At 35.2% G+C, this 22,668-nt stretch overlaps 1 protein-coding gene and 1 pseudogene across 1 annotated transcript; both read right to left on the minus strand.

Annotated features, from left to right (window-relative positions):
• Positions 1–5,181: 5,181 nt before the first annotated feature.
• On the minus strand, positions 5,182–8,347 carry LOC102908542 (olfactory receptor 5D13-like). The gene is made up of 2 exons (XM_006997565.3): positions 8,319–8,347; positions 5,182–6,115 (listed from the first exon to the last, which is right to left on the minus strand). The coding sequence occupies exons 1-2, from the start codon at positions 8,345–8,347 to the stop codon at positions 5,182–5,184; spliced, it is 963 nt and encodes a 320-aa protein (XP_006997627.3).
• A 2,495-nt stretch (positions 8,348–10,842) lies between these two features.
• Positions 10,843–19,224, minus strand: LOC102908860 (olfactory receptor 5D13-like; annotated as a pseudogene).
• Between the last annotated feature and the right edge of the window lie 3,444 nt (positions 19,225–22,668).

Here is a 22,668-nt window from a genome sequence, read left to right on the forward strand (position 1 = left end):
AGAATATACACCATTCCAATAAATTGCTGTGTTCCCCTCAGGGTCTCATACACAGATGTTATGTAAACAAGATTTATATTCCTGAAAAAATATTCAATTAACAATCGTTTAAATATATGACAAAATCAGACCAATATATCAAGAGTACTTTTATTAGCTACGGTTCCTATGTTTGGGAAAAAGCCCCATAGTATGTAGGTAAGGGACAACACTAACTGAATTGGGAGTTTGTAATAAAAAGAGGTGAAGTTTGGAAGTAGTATGTTTAGGGTGCAATGGGAGGTAGATTTGATCTTACTTCATTGTATACATGTATGAAAATCTCAATTATAAAGAGAACTTCAAAAAAGAAAGATCTTAATTCTTGATCACATGTGACCTTGAATCAAATATACTTGTCCAAAAACTTCAACAAATACAATGAAAACTTTGTTTTAAAGAAAGCCATCAAATGATTTCAGTCATAAAACAAAAGAAAATGCATTTGTTTATGTAATTTGTGTTTACTATCACAAGTTTTTAGGGAGAAAACAGAAAATAATGCTGTCACCTAACAAAATAGTTTTGTAAAGATATTTTTTGATTTTTCAGTCCCCAAGTTTAATTTAAAAGCATGTAGAACAAAACATGAAAACATTGTTTTCATTTATTTTAAAGTAAAACATATGTCATGATTTAGGATATGGGTATTGACTATAATTAAAAGGATGTGACTACCAAATAAGAAGTGAATGGCAAATTATGTTGAAAAAAGGAGGGAATCAGTTTGATTGAGAAAGCAAGAAGGGAAGTAATAGGGTGATAATATGATCACAATACGTTATCTACATGCTCAAAATGTCATAAAGAAACCTGTCACTATGTGTGTATTATATGCTAGTAAACATTAAGTGTAAATAATTTAATTTAAAAATTAAAATTAGAAATTATTACCATTATTAATTAGGTAAAATACATTCCTCATTATTCGATATTGTATCTAAATATCGAGAATCTTGTCATATATTCGAAAATACCAATTAACATGTTTTGTTGAAATTTACAATAAGAAACATTTTTTTTGTTGTTGATAAATTTCATGTCTATCTACAAACTGAATCAGACAGGAATCTGGAGGCGAGCACTGAAGCAGAGGCCAAGGAGAAATGCTGCTTACAACCACACTCAGCCTGCTCTCTTATACAAGTCAATACCACATAATCAAGTATGGCTTCATCCATAGTGGGTTGGACTATCCCACATCAATCAATAGTTTAAAGTGCTTTTGGCAAATCGAATGGAAACAACTCTTTAATTGAGATTCCCTCTTCGAATGTGACTTTATGTGTCAAGTTGACAAAAGCTAAAGAGCATGCCTACTAAAAACATGTCCTTAACAAACTCCTACTTGGATTCCCTCCCCCCCCCTTTTTTTTTTTGACTCACTGAGCTAAATTACAGCCAGCTGTGTGAGCAACAGTGAACAATTATTTAGTGGATCATGGGCATTTTATTGTTTTATTGAAGAAAATGACATATCTCACCTCAGTATCCTTTAACTATCTATGATCCTGCACTAAGGGGTGGGTCTCATGAGACTTTCACTCTTGCATACTTAAAGAGTGAAGGTTCAAATCTAATGCTGGTCTTGTCAAATAAACCAGATGCAGTGTGTTCATAAGTACAAATTTTACATTATGTCCAGGAGGCATGGATTCACAGGATTCTTCTCAAAACCTCTCAGCCTTACATTCTTTCTGATTCTTCTTCCAAAATGTTCCTTGAGCCTTGGGAGGGATGATGTCTTGTTTAGTGATGACCAGGCCACAGTTATATTATCTACATTTACACCAACAGTTTCTGCAAAGACTGTTGCCCACCTCCAAAAGACTCTTCACTTATAAAGGCTGAGAGCCACACTAATCTACTGGTATAAGGATAGATATTCAAATGGATACAACATCATGTCTATTTAGCAAAACAACAACAACAAAAAAAAACAGCACTAAATTCTTCTCTCTGGCTCATGATCTCCCCAACCATAGGCTCCTGACTCAGTTTACAAAATTAACCATGAATTTCTTCTGTAAAGCAGTATTTTAAACTAAGCAGAACATTCTTGGTTCACCCCATAAGCACCATGTTTGTGTTGTACTAGTGAACACATCTTGTGAAGAAAGTCATCATTTTGCCTCCTGTGGTCCACAGGTATGTAAGAGCCCTGATGACTTTTCTCCCTATCTGCTTAGAGATTTCCAGCATGTGAAAATCACCCAGTACTGTGGAAAGTGCAAAGTAACAGACAACTTGATTTCTCACTGTCCTAAAACCCACATGTCTGATATCTTTAGCAATAGCATCCTAAGATGTATTTTTGGTGGGAACCAAATGCTGTGCTACTGAGGGGGACCCTGTGTGATCCTTCCTGACCACAAGCTCATACAGAGGTAAACAACATTTGATCCTGAAACTTTCATTTAATAACTATTGGCTTCTGGCAATCATGTTACTTAGCCATTTATTTTGCTTCCATTTAAAATCATTTTAATAAATCAATGTTTTTATTGATGTTTTAATATATTATAAAATAGGTTTCCAAAGCTTTTTCCTATGTTCTTAGCTTTGGTAAATTCTAACTCCACACTTGACCCTTTCCTTCCTGCCCAGACCATGCCCAGCTAAGCCTTCTAAACCTGGTATTCTTCCCCACTATTTTCATATCACATGTGTTTTGCTATTCCCCTACCTTTAAGACAATTTTACCTTTCTTCATCTAGGTACCTCTGTTTCATTTCCTAGACTTTATAGGCACTCCAAATTTTAAAAATTAGTCTAAACATTGGAAGAAAGAAAGGATTTCTATGCTCTGGAGAACACCCTGCATTTGTTAATCTGGACCTATGTCACTTCTCTTAGTATGCCGTTTTGAATTTCGCCAACTTTTCTCTTAGTTCCATAAATTTATTATTCACAGATGAATCAAATTCAATGGTATATATGCACTACAATTTCTTTATCTATATACCTGTTGTTGGACACCTAGTGTGGCTCCATAAACTAGCTCTTTCAACTTGAAAAGCAAAGATAGTTAATGTTCTCTGTAGGGGGGATATGGAATATTTAAAGCATACTCAGTACTGACATATTTGGGTAAGTCCTATTTCTAGTTTTACTATAAAATTCCACATATAAGTGTCTCTACAAGTGTACAGGCACAGAAACAATGAACAATTTTCCACTTTTCCCAGGATCACAGCAGCACTGATTTTCATGATAATATTTAAAAGTGGTTTAATTTCCCTTTTTGTTTCTGATGCCTAAGAGTGTTGACCATGTTAAAAAGTACTTATCAGTAATTTGTATTTATTTTTGAGAACTCTACCTTGAAGTTTTTTTTTTCTCACTTCATTGTATATCTGGATTTTAATCTTCTACCAGATGTCTATTTGTCAAAAACTATTGAACTATTGGTAGGCCTTTAATTCCAGGGGCCCTCCCTTACCAGAGTATAATAGACAGTGAAGGACCAAGCTATCTAAGACCATAATTTCATTTGAAATTTTCTTTTGTTTTTAAAAGTAGAAATAAATCTGGGCATATACATAAAATTTATTAAAATAACAAAGAATATTTGAAAATCTCTGTAGAATCAATTAGTAAATTTAATGATAATTAGCAAGATGCAAATCTCCATTGGGAAAGTTTTACATTAAACCACAGCCACACAAAGGTTTTAAAGCATTCAAATAAATGTCAGTCAGTTAAAAGGTTCAGTAAACTCATGGACCATTGTGAATTCTATGTCATATATTATAAAGTTATGAGATGTTTAGTGAAGAAAACGTTTAAGGAAAAAAGTATTTTATTAATCATAGAAAGTTGTCAGTTTTAGTGATATTCTGCTCACTCTTCTCGGCTGCTTATCAGAATTCCATAATGCTACAAGTTGTAGATAATAAATATTCTTATCCTAACCCAGCAGCACAATTTACTTTGAGTACTAAAATGTTAACTCTCAAAAATCTAACAGGAAATTGGGTATGCTTTTAGAATCTTGTTAATGTGATTCTGCATCCAACAAACACATGGCTCAGGGAAGTCCAAAAACCAAAGAACACTTGATCCAAAGGGCTCCATTTGAAGTCCAAGCATCTCAAAACACAACATCAGAGATACCCCAGCAATCTCAGTGGTTATGAATAACTGCTCTGTTGATGTTATACATAGTTCATTTTAGTGACAAAGAGATGCATGAGACTTTGATATAGCTAAACACTGTTTTTTATATTTTACTGGGATAGAAATGATCTACAATTACCCATATATTTATTATGAACTGTCCAAATAAAAAATTAATAAACAATTACAGATGTAAGGCTACATTAACATATTGGCAAAAACATTATATGCATTTTTACAATAATACATATTTGTTAGTAACTACTAACAAATATGCATTTTTGTAAATTTGAGAGAAAACAAGTACTATAAAATAAATACCCACTTGCTTAGGAACCACATTTTATAATGACAATTGAGAGCTTAATGTCATCCAAACTACATTCTTCACAACCTTGTTTCTTTTGAGATGCTATTCAAAATAGGGAAATTGGAGGGAATGATGAGAATTATATTTTATGTTTATTTAAAAAAGGATTTCCAATGCAAAAAATAGTCCATGTAGAGTTAAATACAAGAAAAAAAAACTATACTCAGCATTTTCTATTTAGTATTTCTCAAGGTGAAACTTCAGAGAAATTTTCTTGATGAAATTATACAGATCATCTAAAAATCCACACAAATTTTGAAATTAAAAAATATTCTAAAGCCTGGCTGTGATGTCACATGCCATTAATCCCAGTCCTAAGGAGGCAGAGGGGTGGATCTCTGTGAGTTCAAGGACAGCTTGGTCTACAAAAGCAAGTTCCAGGATACCCAGGGCTACATAGAAAATCCCTGTTTCAAAAAAACCAAAAATATTAAATAATCCTCAGTACTTATATTTAAACAATTTTATGAAAATGAATCCATGACATTTTAATTTAAATAGTAAAAGTATCAATTTAAAATAATATTTGCAGTTTATAATTTATGATATGAAATATGGGAGTGAGCTGTCATTGAATTGACTTATGAAAAGAAACTAAGGAAGGAGTCTTTCTGTTGTTCAGAAAGAAAGCCTACTTGCTCAGGAACTTCATTTTATGATGACAAATGACAGCTCATTAGCTTCCTAACTGCATCCTTCACATCTTTATTCCTAAGACTGTATATCAATGGGTTCAGCATGGGGATGATGACTGTGTACAATACTGAGGCCACCTTGACCAGAAGCCAGGAACTTTTGGTAGTGGGAACACAGTAAAGACAAATAATAATGCTATGGAAAATGGTGATGGTAGTGAGGTGGGAGGCACAGGTGGAGAAGACTTTGTAGCGTCCCCCTGTTGCAGGCATTTTCATGACAGTGATGACAATGAAGACATAAGAGGTGAGAATAATCATCAGACTGCTTAGCTCATTGAATGTGGCAAAGATGAAAATGACCTTCTGGCTGATGTAGGGGTCAGAGCAGGCTACAGCAACAATGGCATCATGCTCACACACAAAGTTATTTATGAACTTGGTCCCACAGAAGAATAAGGTCAACATAAAGTGTATGAATACGAAGGAACAGGTTATACCCCATGAGTATGATGCAGCGACCAGTGAGCAGCAGAGCTTTGGAGACATAGCCACTGTGTAGAGGAGAGGGTTGCACACTGCCACAAACCTGTCATAGGCCATCACTGCCAACATGAAGGTTTCTGTCACCACAAATATGCATGCAAAGAAGAACTGCATGACACAGCCTGTGAAGGAGATCCTTCTGTCTTCCACAATCAAGTTTTCTAAGAGTTTGGGAGTCACAACAGTAGAGTAACAGAAATCCACAAAGGACAGGTGACTAAGAAAAAAGTACATAGGGGTGTGGAGCTTGGGGTTGAGCCTGATGATGGCAATCATGCCCAGGTTTCCCAGCACAGTGACTGTGTATATGGTCAGGAAGAGGAAGAACAGGGGCAACTGGAGATCTGGGTACTCTGAGAAGCCCACTAGGATGAAGGTCACTGCAGAAGTCTCGTTTTCAGGAATACTATAGAGAAAAGAGGAAAGGTCCATTGGTCAAGTTAAGAACTAGTGTTTGTAATAGAGAAGAATAAGAAAAAATTTTGAACAATTTTATGGTTACTACATACTATGACTAAAAATACAACAGTTTTTTATAATTTTTTCAATATTTTACTTATATAGCAAATGCAATGAACAATTTTTTAGCTCAATGCATTGTAAAGATAATTAAGGCAGTAATAAAGAATTCTAAATTTTCCAAGCTGTATTTTAATACAAAATTGCCACTACTATTATAGACATCTGTGTTCCTGAGAATGGCCCCTCTAACCACTAGCTTGAATTTGAAAGCAGAACACTATCCTTTCGTAGTAAATAGACATTACCATTGTCCACAGTTTGCTTACTGTTGTACTACCCCCAATAATTCAAAGCTTAAAGTAAAAATATGAAAGTGGTTTTCTGGGAATTCAGTTCAAGAGCTTACAAATGCTCAAGGATCATAAGTGGGTATCTAGCCTGGGCTACATATGACTGTTTCTGAGAAAAGTAAAGAACACAGAAAAGTAAATGTTAATCTTTTTTCACAATAATCTAAATTTGTATTTGGAGTCTTTTTCTATATTTACAATTTCAATCTATTTTGAATATCAAGTAACATAATTTCAAAACATATAATTTTACTGTTCTCTGGCTATGTTTAATAAAGTTCTATAAGGTTTATTCTTAGATTACTATTATTCATTATAATGTGATCAAAGAAAAATGTATGCTGGGCATGTTGTGGGAAAATGGTTAAAAGTAATAGTGAATGAATAGGCTAATGGCTTCTCAAGATGCTAAAATAATGTACTGATGAATGCTGAGTTCTAAACATTTTATTGATGTAGCACATCCTGTGGGGATCAGAAAAATTTTTGGAATAGGAAAGACTGTACGAGTTCAAAGGCAGGTATCAGGGGTGGTAATGCTATCTTCTGGGCATGACACTGCTGTGTCAAGCATAGCTACTGTTACTTGTTCTGGCTCTGTACAAACTGAAGCTGTCAATAGGCTTGGGTCCGAGGAGAGTTTATAGGGCTAAACTCTCTGAAAAATTATAAACAAATGTTGGATTCTGGGGTAGAAATAATCAGTTTGTTAACAAACAATGAGCCCATCAGACTCCAATGCATAGTTCCAAACTCTTCGCTATACAAAATGTCTTAAAACCAGAGGGGCAGGAAACAAAATAAGTCAAAACCTTAGAATGAGGACAAGAACTTGTACAAAGAGGTTGATGAGAGGGCTGAAACTGATACCAGAAAGTCAGTGTTGTGGGAATAAACAGAATGCACTACACATGTATGATATTGTCAAAGAAAAACCTTAGCCACTCAAAATAGTTTATGTGACATTTTGAGAGTAATATACATCATCATGCTGGTCTGACCGTCATTACTTTAAGGACTTCAAATGTTTTAGGAATGAGGCATGAAATCTACATTGTTATGACTTCCTGAAACCACCAAACTCTACATATTTAATTATGTTACAACTGGCACAATCTTCTCAAACCTGGGAATATTTGACAAGTTATAATGTACATATTCATCTGAGGAAATTTAGTTTTCTCTTCTGTTCTCAATATTCTCATGCATTATTGAATCTCTCTCTGTGATAGGTATTACCCAGTGCATCCATCTCCTCTGTACATAGTCAAGAAAAAGGTTTCTACTTTTCCATTTTTAAAAATTATTGACTTTTGATTTCTTTTAGTTTTTCTTAGACCAGATCTCATGTAGCTCTGTCTGGCCACAGCTGATGCAACTTCCAGCATAGTTAAAGATGGCTTTGTAATCCTTATCTTCCAGCCTCCACCCTCTGAGTGCTGAGAGTATAACCCATGCTAACATAGAATCCTTGAAATCTTCTTTTAAAGGGTAGGATGTATATTGTTGGTCTCCCTTGCCTCCAGAGAGTTGTTATAAATTGCATTTTATTTATTTTAACTAGTATGTTATAGTTTGTATTTTATTTTATTTTTTTACTAGTATGTTTTTTTCCTTGATTGATGCACAGAAAATATCCACTAGAAAACCATAAAGGAATCAATCAAGAGTACTAAGTATTTTTCTTAGGGAAGAAATTTGAATTTAAAGTTGTTGAGATCCACAAATATGGATTTCCCTTGTAAAACATACTAAGGTTCCTCATTCAAATAAAATAACAGAACTGAATCAACTCACCTAAATACAGAGGGCCCCGAGTGATGCATTTACTTAAGAATTATTTGTTGAGATTAATGAGCTACAAAATTCTTCTTGAGTACAAGTTAATACATAGAAACAGTGCTGAAAGAATTTCTTTCAGCAGTATATTTTAGTGAGTGTTTTAAATGAAGTTTAGCCACTCTCTTAGACAAACTCAAATATACCAGACCAAACACTGTATCTAAAAATTAAATACTGGTTGCAAACTTTGGAACAAATATATGTCATCAAGGCCTTGAGGATCAGGACACTAGGGAATTTCACTGAAAAATTGCCCAGGAGGCTGCAGTTTGAACAATTAGATGTAACACTGTCCCATGTGATTGTGTGTTATATCTCCTAAGCCCTGGGGAATTTGTACTATCAACTGTTCTCTGTAATCATAATGAATATGTATTGACTTTAATGGCTATAAAATGCAGAAAAGCACAGGGAAGAAAAGCTAGTAACCATATTCCTGCAAATCATTTATATATATACACATACATATATATGTATATATTATATACATTATATACACATGTATGTAGTATATAATATATATAAAACAATACATGTGTATTATATATAATACACATAGCATATAATGTCACTAATATATATAATTTTATATATAACTAAAAATATTATATATAAGTAATATATGTCTGCACGTAATATATAATAAAAATTATAAATATACACACACAAACCCTATGACCCTTAGCTGTCTTGGACATGTGCTTTTTGACTTCCGGGATTATTTTTATCGAATTCTCTCACAAATATGTAGATAATATTAGGGCCCATCAAACGTCAAATTTTAAAGACATGATCTTGTTCCTTTTTAAAATTTTATTTATTTGTTTATTTTATGTGTATTAATGTTTTGTCTGCATGTTTGCCTGTGCACAGTATGTATAACTGGTACCCAGGGAGGTCAAAGGAAAGCTTCATATACCTTGGCATAGGTTTTACAGGTGATTGTGAGCTGTCATGTGGGCACTGGGAATTTAACCTGGGTCCTCAGCAAGAGCAGCTAGTGTTCTTAAACACTGAACTATCTCTCCAACCTTCCCTTACTCTTTTGTGTATGTATAAGTGTGTCTGAGGGCAAAGGAAGTTACATGCATGTGAGTTCCAGTGCCCTCATAGATCAGAGTGTCTTATGCTGTAATTCTAGATACAGATAGACAATATTGGGTCTTTTGGAAGGGTAAGATGTGTGATTAACCAATGAGCCATCTTTCTTGCCACATAATCTGATTTTTATATCTCATCAAGTTATATTCTGATGGATTAGTTTGATATATAAATAAGTATAGGTAATAAAGGCCATAATCAGGTGGAGAAACCTATGAAAACACTTGTATTATAATGATCCAAATAATTCTATACATATTAAATGATATCATAAAGATTTGTACACATTGATGAATTTTAAATAATAAGGCAATTTTAAGTCCATAACAGAAATATGTATCCCATTTTATAAAATGTTTGAATTTGATTTTTACTAGTATTTCTGCATTTATGTAGATAAGAACCACAGGCTATAATAACTGAAATGCAAAGAAAAATCATGTCTGGAATATTCCTTTCTCAGATTCACATGTTTAAGGCATTTAAACTTACTATCTTGAGTATTTATCTCAATAAATGAGTAGATCAAAGCCATAATGACCTAACATCTCCCTACAGTAAATATGCATATAACAGAAAAAATGCACCAAAGCTAAAGAAAATGTATAGATTTGTAAAAGTACACAACTTTCATGAAAGTATCAACATTCTAAAGAAACAAAGTAGACTAGTGATAAATGCATATGCATCTATTGTATCCAAATAACAATTTCAAGAAATAACTACAGATATGCAACTACTTTACAATAAATGACATTATAGCTTTGTGAATATATTCAAAGATATTTTTGATATCTTTAAATGTAAGATGTGAGCAGAAGTGATTACTCAGTGGCTAAGACATAAACACACACACACACAGCACACATACATCTAATTAAAAATAAAACAAAAATCCTTTTAAAAGAAACACAATATATAATACCAAGTAAAATATAAATCTACTAATTCAAATATTATAAAGATTATTTATGAGGTTTATATTGTGCATTTGTGTTAAGCAAAATGTCTAGTATAAAAATATACCTTGAAGAATAAATATAAGGGTTTTCTTTATTTTTGTCACTGCTTATTGAATAGCTCTAAATATTTGCATGCAAATTATCACACAAACTTCCTTGATGAGTTGTTTCAGATCTTCTGAAAAGTCCTATATTTGCAACATATAACTTGAGTTAAACATTTTCCTGGGCAGCATTATATTAAACTATACAAACATGGAAACATACAAGAAAATATTGTTCATAAAATATTTATGGATAATAACCTAAGCTTCATTCTCTAATAATATTTACAGTTTGAAGGTTGTAATGTATATTTTTTATGAAGTGATATTGGAATGATTTATAGAAAGAAACTGAACATATAGACTCTTATTGATTTTTGTACCAGACCATAAGACTTTAACATAAAAACCTCATCTTCCTAGAACCGTACTTTACAATGACAAATGAGAGCTAATAAGTTTCTTTACTGCTTCCTTTACATCCTTGTTCCTGAGGCTGTATATCATTGGGTTCAGCATGGGGATGATGACTGTGTAGAATACTGAGGCCACCTTGACCAGAAGCCAGGAACTTTTGTTGGTGGGAACACAGTAGAGAAAGAGAATGGTACCATGAAAAATGCTGATAGCAATGAGATGGGAGGCACAAGTAGAGAAGACTTTGTAACGCCCCCCTGTTGCAGGCATTTTCATGACAGTGATGACAATGAAGACATAAGAGGTGAGAATGATCATCAGACTGCTTAGCTCATTGAATGTGGCAAAGATGAAAATGATCTGCTGGCTAATGTAGGGGTCAGAGCAGGCTACAGCAACAATGGCAGCATGCTCACACACAAAGTTATTTATGAACTTGGTCCCACAGAAGAACAAGGACAGAAGAAAGTATATGAATATAAAAGAACAGAGTATAGCCCATGAGTATGATGCAGCGACCAGTGAGCAGCAGAGCTTTGGAGACATAGCCACTGTGTAGAGGAGGGGGTTGCACACTGCCACAAACCTGTCATAGGCCATCACTGCCAACATGAAGGTTTCTGTCACTACAAATATGCATGCAAAGAAGAACTGCATGACACAGCCTGTGAAGGAGATTCTTCTGTCTTCCACAATCAAGTTTTCTAAGAGTTTGGGAGTCACGACAGTAGAGTAACAGAAATCCACAAAGGACAGGTGACTAAGAAAAAAGTACATGGGGGTGTGGAGCTTGGGGTTGAGCCTGATGATGGCAATCATGCCCAGGTTTCCCAGCACAGTGACTGTGTATATGGTCAGGAAGAGGAAGAACAGGGGCAACTGGAGATCTGGGTACTCTGAGAAGCCCACTAGGATGAAGGTCACTGCAGAAGTCTCGTTTTCAGGTATACTATAGAAAAAAAGAAAGGGGCCATCTGTCAAGGTAAGAACTAATATTTGTAATAGAGAAGAATTAAACAATTACTGAATAGTTTGACAGCTACTATTGAAACTACCAGTGCTTCATCTAATTTTAATACCCTGTTACATAACTCATATTCTATAAACTGATATTATTTTCTGATTTAATTTATTGGAAAGAAAGTATCTTGATGAAAGGAAATATTTGCTAAATATATTTATAGAAATTGATTCAGTACTATCACCTACAGTTAGCTTCCTGAAAAGGTCCATTCTAACCACTCCCATTATTTTAACCAAAAATGAGGTAGGACATGTATTTGAGGAAATATACACCATAAATTCCAAAACATTTCATGTCTTTAATTACTACCATTATTTTAGTGTTAGAAAATACTATATGCTATGATTCTCGGTAGTTGGGATGTAAGAAAGAAATGAGGTGCTTTTGAAACTAGCCTATGGTATAAAGTACGACACTGTTTCAAAAAAATAAAAAGTAAACAAATTTCTTATTACATGCTAACTTTAGTATAATATAAGTCTTTTAAAATTTGCTTTTCGATGTTATTTTTACAATTTGAAACATATTATTTAAGCATATTATGGATATATACTATAGCAATATATAATATATTTAAATCTTGTTGAATTTGAATTCATTGTGTTTTGTGTAGAGCCAAATACAGGCTTTGTCTGTCATGACATAACAGTTAAAAAGAAAGAGTGAATATAATGCTAGTTTTTTTCCCTCAGTTTGATATGTTTCTGAAAACAGGAAATTCAGACACAATAACCACTGAGATATACTAGACATGCAATCATCTTTCAAGACATTGAAGAAAATGCATTCTTGAATTTTAAAGATTTATCAAAATAACTATTGAAACATACCTAATATTCCTGGATGCTTTTAGTTGCATCCTGAACAGTAAGAGGAGGATGCTACTAATATGAAATGAAGTTTATGATGATATACAGGTTATAAAATATACCATGATGGAGAGCAGATAAACATCACTGAGTTCATCAAGCTTTGAGTTATCTTTTTATTGTTTTATTTTTAATGAACTATACAGTTCTCAGAATCAGGCCCACACATGGACAGCTGTCAGTAGTAGCTGCCTTTGGGAATCGATTATACAAAAGCCTCTCTTCCTGAAACTGTGAACCTGATACTACAGAAGCTCATCTGGGAACCTAGCCAAGGAATTCATGTTTTCCTAGCCTCTTTACTCTTGTTTTTCCTTTCTCTGTTTCCTCTAGGCTTCTAATTGTGGTAATAGTATCATCCAAAAGAAAATACCAAACAATTCCTAGATAACACTCATCAGTATTAACTACAATATTTCTAGATTCTAGTCATTTCTCACACATCTCTATGATTTTAGAACAGTCTATGTAACACTGTGAGGATAATTTATATCACCACTATAACCTTATGGTGAAGATTTAATGCATTTAACTGTTTTATTTTTGAAACTTATAATCTACAATCTCCTGACCTTTCTAATACTATCCAGCTAAAAAGTTTGAATCTCGGTACCATCAATGCAGACTTCTATTATCCTTATGGATTTATCAACCTGATATATTAAACATCATATCCATATCAAATGTTAACTTTTCTATCACATTCACAATACTATGATACATTACTGTACCATGATCCATGGCAAACTGCCTCTTCTCTGTATGTAGGCAAACAATAAGGTTTTTAGCTCTCAATTACAAAACCTATATTCTATTTCTTTTCTTTTTTACTTTTTTTCTGATACAAGGTCTCATAAATTTCAGGCTGACCTTAAACTCTCTTCCTAGTCAAAACTGACCTCACATTCACAATTTAGTTGAGGGAGGCCTTGAAATGTGGAAGGTGGCCTTGAAATTCTGATCCTCTCCTGTAACTTCTGCATGCTGGGATCAAAGACCTGAAGAACTATATATTACTCAATGACTCTTTTATTATATGTGTTTTTAGAGTAAACTGTTACTTTCCATTACCTCCTCAGAGACTGTAGTAATTTAAAGTTGCATTTAATAATTTACTGATATTTAAAATGTTAATTCCATTGATTAATACATAGCACATATGAAAGTAGAAAACTAAGTAAGATCAGGATATAGTATACCTTTTTCTTAGTGACAGTTTCCTTATTTCATTTGAGGGTGTTAGGGTCTATTGTTTTTCCCTGAAAACGTAGCATTGGAATGAAACAGCAGAACAGAATCAACTCACCCAAACCTGTGGGCCTCTGAGAAATACATTTACTGAAGATGACTTTGCTAAGAGTTGTGAAAGCCTAAAATGTTCTTGCTTAGTAGTTAATATAAATAGCCAAAAAACAGTGGAATCCACTGGGTATATCAATGAGCATTTCATGTGACTTTGGCCTACAGTACTAGGAAAATTCAGAAATACCAGACCAAACATTGCATCTAAGAATTATATAGGAGTACCAAGTTGCATCATAGATATATGTCATCAAGGCATCAGGGACCTGAAAACTAGGTAGTTACAGAAAAACTGCCAGGAAGGGTACAGTTTGAGCAATTAGGAGCATTGTCCCATGTGATATCTTGATTGTATGTTATATTTCTAAATCCCTGTAGTATTTCTATAATCAACTTCACTAATTCATAATCATAGTAAATGCACATTGCCTCTCAAGGATGTGAAATGTAGAAATACAAGGGGAAAATGAGTTATTTAACAATAGCTCAGAGAGACGTTATTAATTAAAACCTTAACAAATATATATTATTATATTCTAATTATAAATTTGCCCCAAATTTAAATTCTATTGTCATTTTCATTGTAATTTATAAGTATGTGGCAAAATACATTTTCTATTCATGTAATTATTTATCTTAATATATAATAGTTCATTATATATATAAATAAATATAAAATCATATACATAAAGACTACCAATGTCTTAGCAATAAAATTTAAATTCTCATTAGTATGTATTGTACAATGTGGGCAGCAATCATACCTGCATTGATAACAGGGGTCCAGTTTCTTTTTTACCTTCTTTTAATCATAATGCACCTGATTTTATGGTTTCCTTTTTTTTCTTTGATTTTTCAAGACAGGTTTTCTCTGTGTAGCTTTGAGTGTCCTGAAACTCATTCTATAGACCAGGCTCACCTCAAACTCACAGAGTTCTGACTTCCTCTGCCTCCTGAGTGCTGGGATTAAAGGTGCCCACTGATTTTATGGTTTCTTTGTCATGAATGTTTTAGAATACAGATGTACAACTGTAGTTTCTTTAGTGACTACAAATGAGCTTCCCCAAATAAAGATATAATTTTACTTATTTCTTTCATTTTTAGAAGACTTTTATAAGAATTGTTAAGAATATTTAAATGTTTAGACCTATTTGAAGGGAGTCAAACTAGACTTTAAAAATTTCTCTTATTTTTGAGATTATAATATAATTACATCATTTCCCTCTTCCCTCTCCTCACTTCAAACCCTCTCATATATATCTCCTTATTTTCTTTCAAATTCATGGCCTCTTTTTTTCATTAATTGTTGCTTTATGCATATATGTGTATACAAATATATTTCTAAATATGACTGTCTCAGGCTATATAACCTTAGTCATATGTATGTTTCCAGGGCTTACCATGTGATATTAATAACCAACTGATGTTTTCTGCTGATTTTAGTTTTTTTTTATTACCAGTACCTTCTATCTCTTTGTAACTTATTCATGAAAGAGTACAGTTTATACAAACATTCATCTTTTTCTTATACTCTATAGAATTTGTTGGATTCTGTGAGTCTTCTGAGTCACTTCATGTTCTTTTCAATTTCTCAGACATCAGATTATGTGACTACTCTTTTGTTTCTGATTTTGAGTCTTCTCCATTTTTTTCTTACTTTGCATATATCTTGACCAACTAATTTTGTTTAAAAAATAACAGGAATTCAGAAAAATTTTACATTGTTTATCTCTTTTATACCTTATTTATATAAGTTCAAATATTTTTCTCTCTTCAATTTTAAATTTGTGCTTTATGTGTATCTTAGTCAGAGTTCTATTGCTGTGAAGAGACATCAGGACCATGGACACATTTATAAAGGAAAACATTAGTGGAGGCTGGCTTACAGTTTCAGAAATTCAGTCTATTGTCATTATATTGGGGAGCATGGTGACAATGGGTCACCCAGAGTCCGTGGAAGATACTGTCTAGTGTGAGATATATGAGGGAAAAAAATGTATGTACACTATGCTCTTATGTCGGTTAATTTTATTCCTCTAAGACAGAATTCTATCTTTACAGCTACAGCTCCGTCAGGCATTCAGGGCAGGAATAAATCTAGACACACCAAGCTCTTTATCCATCTACTATATTTCTCTGGTATGAAATCCTATCTCCATCGCTTCAGTTCCATCCCGACACTCAGTTCCTCTTTGCCCCCTCATTTACTGCCATCTCATAGTCCTGCTAACAAATAAGCCCTTATACTGCCAGCCTCATCTTTGTCCTGTTTCTTTGCCCTCCATTTCTACTTCTGGCTCTGATGAACTCTACAAGAGTTCTGCCTTACCATCTATAAAACCTCTGTGTTCTTCCCTTCTCCCTGGTCATGCCCTTCTGTCTGCCTCTACAGAAAACACCTGTTTCTTCTTTACCTGGCCACATGGTTCTCTGCCACCTCAGGAATGTTGCTCTACCTTCCACCTGGATATGTAAAAACCTCTTTTGTTCTCAGTCAGTTGTTCTGGAGAGCCACTAGGCCTCAAGGCAAGAGAATGGTCTGAGCTTCATTTCCACAAGAAACAAAGCTATACATCTACTGACTGATTGGCTTTGCCTACATGACCTTATCCAAGTACTGGCCTGAGCAGGAAGTTCATACACACATTTTATGGGAATTGTGAACACAAGAAATTCACAATAAGGCACAGCTGAATATTAAGCTGTATAACACCAAATAGTCCATGCTAGATGGCTTCCCACTTGACTGACCGTTGGCCTGGTCAAGGTATAGCTTTAATATACAGCTGGACTCCTTATAACATATTCTTGTGGCTTACCACAGGCAACCTGCAGGTAGACATGGTTGTAAAAATTTAGTCCTTAATTTCATCATCAGCCTAAAAAGCGGGTGGGCCCTCTGTGTGTCCCTCTCTTTCCTTTCTGCTCCTTCCTTCCATCTGTCCTCTCTCTCTCTCTCTCCCTCTCTCTCTCCCCCACCTCTCCCAATAAAGCTCTAAAAAGGTAACCATGGACATGATTCTTCTGATCAGTACTCTCCTCTGCCCTGGCGTGGCTGCTGCGGGCTGCAGTTTAACCAACAATGGTGTTTGAGAAGTAGCTGAGAATTCTACATCTGGATCAGCAAGCAGCAGGAAAAGAAAGACACTGAGCCTGGCTTAGGCCCTTGAAAACTTAAAGCCTGCTCCCAGTGACACACTTTCTTCATCAAGGCCATACTACCTAATCCTTTCAGATAGTACGAGTCTCTGGTGACCAAGTATTCAAATCTATGAGCCTTTGGGAGCTATTCTTACTAAAGCCAGCATAAGAGATAGTTGTATGGAAGGCTTTTATTTTTATTTTTGATTGGCTCATACTAGCTGTTCATATTTATATTTCACAGTATGATATTTCAAAGCATGTGTATTGTTGTGTGAACTTGTTCTGAAAAAAAAATGTGAACAAAGTATCTTCTCATCCAAGATAGGGTACAAAGAACAGAAGCAATTTCAATCAAGTATAGCATGAACTACTGAGTTTAATCAGGGTTTCTTATAAGAGACAGAATAAGCTGTTCCTCACTAGAGCATGAGCAACTCATTGACATTTGCACCAGTGAAGAAAAAAATCTCTCTCCAGCAATGTTTAACTGTACAGATTTGGGGTAGGGGACAGCCTCACTAGCCCCTTCCCACAGCAACAATTTATTCCTTATAAATCTTAGGACTGCTATAGTAATATCTCTTCCCTATTAACCATTTTTTGGTAATTTTAAAAGTTTTTTTTTTGTTTTTCAAGGAATTATAATTTTCTACAGTGCCTATTGATCATACCCATTGATCATCATCTCCCTCCAAATTCTCCCAAGATCTCCCATCCCACTCCTTCCCAATTTTATTTTCTATCTCTCCTTTTATTTGACTTCTTTGTTTACTTAATATGGCTTACTATTTTCTCTGATCTCCAGGCAAACTTTATTAAAGCACAAATAAAATATCACCACATTTCCTCTTTTTTGTCTAATAAAAATAAAAAATAAAAAATTAATTTATTATTTAATATAAGTAAAACTATATACAATAAGTACAATAACTATATACAATATATGCAAGCAATAAATATATCAACAATGCCTAGTCCATTTGCATTTGACAAATTCAGAGAAAATATTCCATTATCTATCCTATGACCATGGCCATAGTTTTAAAAATAATGTAAGTCTGTGTGTGTTTATTTGGGTCCAATTGGTTGCAGAACTGGCAGGTGAGAGAGATTTGTCCTGACCTTGGGGCAGTCCTGGACACTGGAATTCTTCCAACCACATGAGGTGAATGCTAAAAGATCAGAGAGACATAGGAACAAGACACTTCTTACCTCTAACACTCATCAGGCTGAAAAGCTTTCCTTAGTCAAGCAGGACCACAGGACTCAGCTGGACCAGAGAAACCTTCCAGCTACAGGTCAGACCTAATAAAGAAGACAGGAGAGCTGAATGAGGAGTTCTTGTACAAGCTATGGTTCTTCCAAACAAGTTTATTAAGAAGTATAGCATCTTACATATGATTTTCACAAGAAAACAAAACAGAATCAGCAGAACACTCGTATGTGATGGGACTGAGTCAATAAGAAGCTAATCAAGCAAAGTTGCACAAAGAAAACACAGAACATTTCAAGCACAACACAGACCCAGTTATCAGAGATCTTGCAACTGATAACCATATCCCCATGGGAAGAAGAATTTCTTGATGTATCTGACATCAATGCTCTCCCCAGGTCCTGGACCCAAGCCATTATTGGCTTTGCCAAGTAGGGTAATTTGAAAGAAAATGGCTCTCAGAGAACAGCAGTATTATGAGGTGTGGCTTTGTTGGGGTAGGTATGTTGGAGGAAGTGTGTCACTGTGGAGGTGAGCTTTGAGATATGTTCGAGTCCAGTGTTCAGACAACTTCCTGTTGCCTATGCAAGTTGTAGAACTCTCAGCTTCTTTTCCAGTACCATGTCTGCCTACATACTGCCATGTCCCACTAAGATGAAAATGGACTGAACCTCTGAATTGTAAAGTACACAATTAAATGTTTTCCTTTATAAGAGTAGCCATGGTTATATTGTCTCTTCATAGCAATAGAAACCCTAATTATTTCCCCTTCCTAAAAGAACCATGCATCCCCCCCCTTGGGCCCTCTCTCTTACCTAGCCTCTTTGGATCTGTGGCTTGTAGCATGGTTACCCTTAACTTTATATTTAATATCCACTTATGAGTGAGTACATACCATGTTTGTCTTTCTGGATCTGGGTACCTCACTCAGAAATGACTGTAAAGATGGCAGCAGGAGTGGGGGAGGCTGTGGTGGTATTGTGTTCCCCAAAATATTGTGCACCCTAATAAACTTATCTGGTGTCATAGAACAGAACAGCCACTAGATAGAGAGGCTAGAAAATGGTGACCTTCACACCTTTAATCCTAGCCTTCTGGAGGAATAGATCTCTGTGAGTTCAAGGCCACACTGGAAATAGCCAGGCATGGGGACTCACACCTTTAATCCCAGGAAATGATGGCAGAAAGCAGAAAGATATATAAGGCATTAGGACCAGGAACTAGAGCTGGTTAAGCTTTTAGGCTTCTGAGCAACAGTTCAACTGAGATTCATTCTGGATGAGGACTGAGAGGCATCCAGTCTGAGGAAACAGCATCAGCAGAGGAACTGGCAAGGTCAGGTAGCTGTGGTTTGTTTTGCTTTTCTGATCATTCAGCATTCACCCCAATACCTGGCTCTAAGTTTGTTTTTATTAATAAGACCTGTTAAAATTCATGCTACAGGAGGCATTTCAGGGTCAAGTAGAAACCTGGTATGAGAGAAACTCCCTGGAATCTACAAGGATGACCTCAGGGAAGACTCCTGAACTGGCCATCTCCTGTGATCAGACTGGTGACTACCCAATTGTTATCGTAGAGCCTTAATCCAGTAGCTGATGGAAACAGATGTAGAGACCCATAGCCAAACATTAGGCTGAATTTGAGGAATTCTGCTGAAGAGAGGGGCCAAGGATTGTAGGAGCCAGAGGCATTAAGAACATCACAATAAAATCCACAAAAATAACTAATCTGGGTTCATAGGAATTCACAGAGTTTGAAACAACCAGGGAGCCTACATGAGGCTGACCTAGGTCCTCTACATATATGTGACAATTATGTAGCTTGGTCTACTTATGGGACTCCTAACAGTGGGATCAGGAGCTGTCACTAACACTTTGGCTGGCTCTTGAGAACCTATTCTTATACTGGATTGCCTTTCCCAGCCTTAATAAAAGGGGAGGTGCTTAATCTTACTGAAACATGATATGCCATGTTTTGTTGATATCCATGGAAGGCCTGCCCCATTCTGAACAGAAAAGAAGAGGAGTGGATGTGGATAGAGGAGGAAAGGGGGAGGAAGGAATAGGAGAAGAAGGGGGAGGGAAAATTATGGTCAAGATGTAAAACAAACAAACAAATGAATAAATACATAAATAAAATTTTAAAAGTAATAAATGCTAACTAAGACACAAGCATGTTCTTGGTTTTAGATGAGGAAGTAAGGTTCTTCTCCATACAATCATAAAAAAGCCTTGGATAGACCTAGCTCCCAACAGAGAGGGTCTTAGCCTCATGAGCCCCACCATGCATGACTGAAAGTAAATTGGTTCAAATCAGTGCAAGTCTCCTTTGGGTAATTGCAGTTGCTGATTGTTCTAGAGGGTAATGACCTTGTCATGGCCTTCTGTTCTGTTTAATGTTTGCATGAGTATTCAATAAATGTCATTACAATGTTATTTGCCTCCTATGATAAGTGTATTAACAGGTATTTCACTAATTTGCACCATTTATAATGAGCTTATCTGTTGTTTTGCTGTTGTTAATTCATTTTCTGAATTTAATATCAAGGCTTGCCACCCAACAAAATTAGTTAGGAAGAATAGTCACTAAAGTTATGAATTTTAATTATTACCATAGTTCTTTTCCTAAATTCACACAAATTTGGTAAAAATTAATAGTGAAAACATTTGCTCCTGTGATTTTTTTATGGCAAAATCTCTATTGCTGTTTTCACTTTGTATCTTATGTTTATATATGACTCAATGAGATTAAGTTCTAAGTGTAAAGGCATGTGTACATTTTTTCTATGTTTTCCAATTTGTTGACACAGTACACTCAGAAGAGTCACTGATAGCACACAATAGGCTATCATATAATGTCTCTTTATTTGTTTATATATAAGTGTAATTGAGTTTGGATTAGTTTTCCTTCACCCTGGCAGAGAAATGTTTGTTTTCTCTTCCCCCCACCAAAAAAAAAAAAAACCCAACACATTTTATTACCTTAATGGTATAATTGTGTTGAGAGTGAGGCATCCTCAGATATATTCTTTCACAAATTAAAAACCTCATATTTATATGTACTGTGTCCACAACTTCTAAAGAAGAGTGGTGTATACATTGCATTCTAAAACAATAGCCTACACAATCACTTAATGCAACAATTTATGCCATAATTACTTGTTGGGAGCCATGTGGCCTAGTTTCAGAGCAGCACACAGATGCTTGTCTGACGAGTCTCCATGATGCAAAGCCCTTGGAGATGGTGTCTCACTTGGCAAGGACCAGTGGACCTCAAGACAATGCAGAATTCTGCTGGGACCACAAAGCCTTCATGCTCTCTTCTCTCTAATAATGTTGGTGATTCTCTTGACTGTTTTTAGTTTTGCTTTGTCAGTCATGCTTGGGACAGATACAATCATTCCTGGAAATCCCTTTTTTTTTTCCTCTTAAATATTTCCCCCTAACATTCTTTGGGAACTGATGCTTCTCAGGCTTCTCATTTGGAAATACTAGCTGCTATTCTGACCCTTGGAATTTTTCTGATACAGTGCTGACAGAATCTGAGGCAATAAAAGTTAATGGGCCCATATGAGGAAGCCATACAGAGAACACTAACTACATCTCCCAATTCTGCAGGGGCGGGGGGGGAACAAACATTAAGAATGCTGTGGCATGATTAAAAAAGAAAAAGAGTGCCTTATCTAAGTTTGCCCTTTCTAGAAAGATTTAGGCATGTGGGACTCTTTTATAAGACAAGGGAACAGTTCGAAAACTACAGCGCAAATCACCCCTATTTCTGTGAATATGTTTTGGTAAGTTTTGAATGATGTTGTTGTTTTTGAGAATGTGTGCCTGTGTTTCTGACCTCTTAGCACTGTAAGGACAGGATATACCTGGGTGGATATATAGCCAAACTAGCAAAATTCTGAGTGTTGCATTTGATTTAAAAGTCGTTTTGACGTAAAAGATGGGGGAAAACATTTGTGTGTGTGTGTGTGTGTGTGTGTGTGTGTGTGTGTGTGTGTGTGTGTGTGTGGTTAGTGCTGGAGGGTGGGAGAAACATGTTTGTTTTTGAAGTATACATAAGGACAGCTCAAGTTATTCAGAGATGCTACTTGTGCAAAACTCATCTGGTGGATGTACATTTTTTTGTGACAACTCCCCTTCCCTGTCTCAGGACCTGAACCCAGCTGGGGCAGCACCCTGGGAACTACTGACACAAAAGATTGCATTCAGTTATAGAGTCAA

Source organism: Peromyscus maniculatus, chromosome 4, assembly GCF_049852395.1.
Source record: "Peromyscus maniculatus bairdii isolate BWxNUB_F1_BW_parent chromosome 4, HU_Pman_BW_mat_3.1, whole genome shotgun sequence".
Classification (NCBI taxonomy): Eukaryota; Metazoa; Chordata; class Mammalia; order Rodentia; family Cricetidae; genus Peromyscus; species Peromyscus maniculatus.